Below are 5,594 nucleotides of genomic sequence, written 5' to 3' on the forward strand. Positions count from 1 at the left end.
TCAGTGAAACCTGGCAGGTGGAACTTTACTGACCTGGAGATCATGTCCTGTGTAAAGAGGGCAGCTGTTACTTGCATTTAAGTCAATCACAGGTCCGTTATTCTCTGATTTTCCCAGTTTTCAAGAGAAACCAGAAATAATCCCAACTAATTCAGATGAGATCAGGCACATTCAGGGTAGCAATCCCAACTAATTCAACATTTTAAAACACAGAGCAGGCACACAGAGTATGTGGAATTCCATGCAGAATACATCTGCATGAACTAAAACTGAACCCAGTTGATATTTCAAGACCCTTGCAGTGAACGGGTGGGTAGGTGGGCGGATGGATGGATGGATGGATGGATGGACGGACGAATGGACGGATGGATGGATGGATGAATGGTTTGGTGAGTGAATGAGTGATTGAGTGAGTAAATAATGAATCTGGGTCATTGTGGCAGCTCTTTTGGGGAGTGGAAGGAACAAGCAATTCTTCAGTTCCTGCTATGTGCCTGGCCTCCTGCAAGCGGTTTTGCATACCTTATCTCATCTAACCTTGAAAACAAGGTCATTATTTATTTCTACATTTATTTATTTCTACATTCTTATTTATTTCTACATTTATTTCACAGATAAAGAAATGAATGCATAGAAAGGCCCAGGGTCATAACACTAGTTTTCTTTATTTAAAACCTACCTAATTTTAAAAAGGGAGCAGATGGGCTCATATGATTTAAGCTGGGTCCTGAGCCTTGGATTCCAGATAGCTCTGCTATACTAAATTGCCACCACCAAAGGAAACAGGTTCTCAAAAGGCAGGAGGGGAGGGTGCTAGCAGTTCAGAGAGCAGATTTAATTCCCTGGGCATCTTACCAAGCAACTCACAGCTTCACGCTCCTCAAGTGCTGAGGAGCCAAGACACAAGGGATCTCTTGCCATCTTGATATGTCCTTCCCACTTCTTCCTAGCTCACTACCTTCTCGGAATTCAAGATTTTTGCCTACCAGACGTGGAGCCCACTCCATCTTAATTCCTTTCTAGAGCCCAGTAGGATAAGAACAGAGACATAGATTCAGGAGCAATTTGGTTGAAAAACATTTTATTGGGAGTTATTGAGCCAGGAAAGAGCGATTGTAGGTTGGTAATCAGATCCCACATGAGCCCCTCTTTTAATGCGTATCAGCAGTGCTGGGTCTTGAAGGGAACGGTCACTGGGCATCAGGAGTTGCACTCCTCAGTCCTTTCAGCTAGAGGGAGAGAGGATGTGGTCAGATTCAGGGCCCTCGGGCGCAGGAAGCGGGAGTCCCCCATCAGGAAGCCCACGATAGGGTGGGGCACTGATGGACAGGAATCTCTGCCCCAGTCTAAGTATCCATTTGCTTCTAAATATCGTAACTGAGATTTCCCTCAACTTTGGTGAGAAGAAGGTTTATCCTCCCTTCATTGTCCCCAGTCTCCCCCACAGATCCTCTGCTTCTTCCCTCACTCCTGACCTACTTACCCTCCTAACACCCACAACCTCTCACCTTAGGAAAGGCATCCCAGTTGAGAAAAGGAAGCTTCTTTTTGATAGTCTGAAACAGAAAAAGAGAATGAGAGATGTGTAACAAGTCAGCATGGGTCGGTAAGCACTCACGGAATGAGCTCTCTGCAGTGGTGAGGGTGGTGTTGTTTTATAATTATAGTGAGAACCAATATCTCTTGACCCTTATTCTGTGTCTGCCTTGTACTAACTGCTTTGTAAGTATGATTTTGTTTGATCTTCACAGCAACCTTTTGAGGTAGGAACTGTCATCATCCCCATATCATAGATGAGGAAACTGAGGCTCAGAGAACTGAGGACATTTGCTTGAGGGCACATAGCGAGTATGTGCAGAGTCATGCTATACAAGCTCTAGTTCCAGTATTGACTTAGCCCTCTAAGTCGGGGTAAGCCACCCAACATAGGACCTCGATTTCTTCATAGAGGATGAGGTAATTCAAACAAGCTCTTGACCGATTAAGGTCTTCCTTTTCTGGAACTGTCTTTGTGGCCTTGTTCCTCCACTGCCATGTTAGGAAAATAAGGTATCACCATGACAGCCTCCTGGGGAAACTTCCTTTGGCTAGACAGCATCCAAGTACGGCAAGTACTCCCTCCTAGCCTTCTGGGTTCAAGAAAGAACCCAGAAGGCTAGAACTAGCAGGTGTTGCCACTACCCTGGGAAGACTGCAGACAGTCAAGGAGAGTAAGGAGTGCCCCTGCACTTACCTCGAAGAGGGCGTGCCAGTTCAGGAATTCTTCAGTCTTAAAGGCCTTAAAAAGAGAGACCAGAAGAGGTTCAGTTCCAGGGAAGGACAGAGCTTAGCCACTAGCCCTCTGGAAAGGATGAAGGAACCATGGCAGCTTTGCAAGCTTGCTCCCAAGGCATGGATCTCCTTTCTGTTATGGGTATTTGTGGGGGCAGCACTAGAGATTGTACTTACAGATCGCAACTTGTCGATGTTCAGGAACTGAGTATTCAAGGCCTAGGCAAAAAAGCAAGATGTTGCTAAGCAAAAAAGCAAAAGTTGCTAAGGAGCATGAAAGACAGGACAAACTCATGGCTGGGTGTGGGGAAACAGGCGTTTACCTCAGGTCCTGCTGCATAATTACCAACGGTGGTTTCTTCCTGGAAAGTGAAGGGAAGAAAGGAGACAAATGACCACATGATGGCAAGTCCCTCTCCCCAAATCCTCTCTGCCAGCTCTGCCTTCCTCCAGAGGCCAGTCCCCAAGCATATAGCCCACTCTCCAACATGGGGCTTCAGTTAACCCATTCTGTTCCAGCACTGTGGATGCTGACAGATGTGCAAGATGAAGAGAAGGGCAGGTGTAAGGTAGAGAAGTTGAAAATCCAGGCCTGCATCCATTATAGGCAGCAAGTGGAAAGGGTGGAGAAAGAGGACTCCTCCCAAGAAAAACGAGCTGGTGTTGCTCTGCAGTCGACTTGAGGTGTTCCTGAGAGCTGGGTGGGGGCAATTGGCACACTGCTGGGAGCCAAACTGCTGAAGTGCCCTGCCTTTCTTGAATTGATTGAAGTTGGTCTGCTTTGTGACTTTACTGCCACCAAAGTTCAAGTCTCTGTTTCCCTCATCCATTTGCTAACTCCCCCAGACCTCAGTGCAGCCCATCTTGTTGCTCTCCTAATTTGCCCAGCTTATTGTCCCTTATTTCTTACTACCCACAACAGAGGTCACAAACAGGTAGCCTACAGGCTAGACCCAAATGTTTAGATCTCACAATAATTTGGCTGGTTCGTTTTTAAATTTGAATTAAATACCTTTAAAGAGTAAGAATTCATAAATCAGATTTTCAGTTTCTCCTGAAATTTTTAAAACTCTGTCCACATCGGGTACATTTTCCCACTTAGCAGCAGTAAGATGGAATATAGACCGTCCCCTTTTAGATTGAGCAAGTTCGCTGCACCTCCCCTGAGGCTCCCCAGCCATCTTGTTCACTGACATCACTTGCTTAGATCCTAAGCAATTGAGTCTGTGACCTTGTCATTTACTTTTAGGTCCAGCATGCACATTCTTTCCCCACCTTGGGATAAGATGGGGATAGAGAGGCCTCAGGATTCCTCTTGGCTGGAGATTGGCTTATAAGGATGCTTGCTATGGCCTAGGCTCCAGAGATAGTAAGGAGCTTCCAGTCACCTGGAAGCCATTCCCGGGGATACAAATAAAACCAAGGTGAGGCTGAATCCAGACAATCAGCCTCAGCCCCTGTCTCTTCCTAGGATTCAGTTATCGAGCCTCCACCCCATACTTTACCATCCCTTCCAGAAAAATCAGCATCTGCATCCCTACAGGTCTTCCCAGAAATGCTTTGTTTCCTTCCTCCCTTATTCCCTCCCTCAGAGCCCCAGCTTCTCATTCAGCCCCTGATAATATTCAAAAATAAGAACCACTTATCTAGTAACAGAAGATAAAGAAATCAAAGAGTAAGTGAGGTAATAAGTATAAGAAAAAGAGAACCCAGGTGATGTGCTCACCTCAGAACTACCCAGGGCAGCCCCCTGAGCAGAGTGGAGCGCCAGAAGAGAGAGAAGAACCACAGCAGGAAGAATTGGGATCTTCATGGTGTCAAGTTTGGGGTGCTCTGAGGCGGGGCCTTACGGCTTGCCCTTTATATTCCCAGGGAGGCAGATGTGAGCAGAAATGGGGTCCCCACCCTACTGACTCACCCCCAGATCCCGTCACCCACCCCCAGGGCTCTGGGTGGAGAGATGTGGACTGTTCACCACTTACCTTAGATTTCTCAATTCACATTCTGCCCTAGGCACTAGGAAGCTGAGATGGCAATGGGGTTCTTCATGCAAATGGAGCTGGGATTGAGACAGGTTGGACCTGTCCCTCCAAGGAATTGGTAATGGCACCCAAGTAACCTCTCCTTTTGCTTTTGTCTCTTTTCCTTATATCCTTCATCCTTCTCTTATAATTCAGGCTTTTTTTCCACCCTGTCTAAACTCCTTAGACTGGCATGGAAGGGCTTCCACGCTCTGGCCTCCACCTGCCTTTTTAACTTTTTCTTCTTATACTTCTTTTACACATACCTTCTTTTACACATTCTGGCCAAACTAGACTCCTTATCAAATAAATATACCTTTCTTTTTCCTCCTCCACGCATCTGCCCATGCTGTTCCTTATTTCTAAAACAACCTTCTCCCCTCTCCAGTTCTAAGAACCCAACATCCATCTTGGATGAAGCTTCCCTAATTCCCTCTCTCCCCATCCCTCTGCCCCCACACATTTTGCCCTTCTTGGAATTGCCATATCGATTCATTTGTATCTCTCTAGCATTGCACCTAGAGTAACTTATGTTCTTCTCTTATTTCCCTCTTAGAACATTAAGTTCCTTGAGATCTGGAACTATATCTTAATCACCTTTATATCTCCCCAGTACTGTGCCTTACACAGAGTACAGGTAGAGCCAACATTTGTTGGACATGTTAGAATTCCTTCGGGGCTGGACCCCTTCCGTTATCCAATTGCCCAGCTCTTACTCCTGGGTTTTCAGAGCAATAACTGTTTTGAGCTAAGACAAAGAATAGGGGCAAAAAAGCAAAACAGGTCTTAGAGCTAACCACTTAGAAATGGGATCTAGGCCCTGAATTTTGAATGCCTACTCCATTTCATTAAGTTTATCGCTTGCCCCGCCCCCCACCCCCACTCCTCCAGCTCAGGAGTTGTATCACCTCAAAGTGACAACACATCCTAATCAAGCAACCCTCTCCACAATGAGGTTCAGGTGGCCCAGCCAGTTCCTGGTGTGATAAGGAGGTGCTGGAATATCTACTGATGCTGCCAGGACAAATCGAGACCTTATTTAAGAATGGGCCTCTTTATCCAACCTGATGCAATGTACACAGATGGCAGGCCTAGGGTGGGAGGGCCACAGTCATTCGTAAACAATCTTTATGAACCCCAGAAGCTGGCACTTCAGTTCAATTTTCATGCTGTCCCCACACCCCAGACCCTAATATCCCATCCCTCTTTAGCCTTAGAAAGCCTCCTCTGTTTTCATAATGACATCTCCCCCTTTTCAGAGTTACCTGAGGAGACAATGCTTGAGGGACACTTGCTAAGCAC

General features: G+C 46.2%; 1 protein-coding gene across 1 annotated transcript; it reads right to left on the bottom strand.

Moving 5' to 3' along the window:
• Nucleotides 1–1,190: 1,190 nt before the first annotated feature.
• KRTDAP (keratinocyte differentiation associated protein) lies at nucleotides 1,191–4,173 on the bottom strand. The gene is made up of 6 exons (XM_006919873.2): nucleotides 3,998–4,173; nucleotides 2,595–2,633; nucleotides 2,449–2,490; nucleotides 2,234–2,278; nucleotides 1,509–1,556; nucleotides 1,191–1,229 (listed from the first exon to the last, which is right to left on the bottom strand). Exons 1-6 carry the CDS (start codon nucleotides 4,082–4,084, stop codon nucleotides 1,191–1,193), a joined length of 300 nt encoding a protein of 99 aa, XP_006919935.1. The 5' UTR covers nucleotides 4,085–4,173.
• Nucleotides 4,174–5,594: the final 1,421 nt, after the last annotated feature.

The sequence above is a fragment of the Pteropus alecto genome, unplaced genomic scaffold (genome assembly GCF_000325575.1).
Source record: "Pteropus alecto unplaced genomic scaffold, ASM32557v1 scaffold9, whole genome shotgun sequence".
NCBI lineage: Eukaryota > Metazoa > Chordata > Mammalia > Chiroptera > Pteropodidae > Pteropus > Pteropus alecto.

Excerpts from the sequence above, each read along its gene's own strand:
- KRTDAP (XM_006919873.2), bottom strand. The coding sequence starts at position 4,084 with ATGAAGATCCCAATTCTTCCTGCTGTGGTTCTTCTCTCTCTTCTGGCG. Across the intron at positions 2,634-3,997 it reads CTGCCCTGGGTAGTTCTGAG|GAAGAAACCACCGTTGGTAA; the intron begins GTGAGCACATCA and ends TTCACTTTCCAG. Across the intron at positions 1,557-2,233 it reads ACTGGCACGCCCTCTTCGAG|ACTATCAAAAAGAAGCTTCC; the intron begins GTAAGTGCAGGG and ends TTTCTGTTTCAG.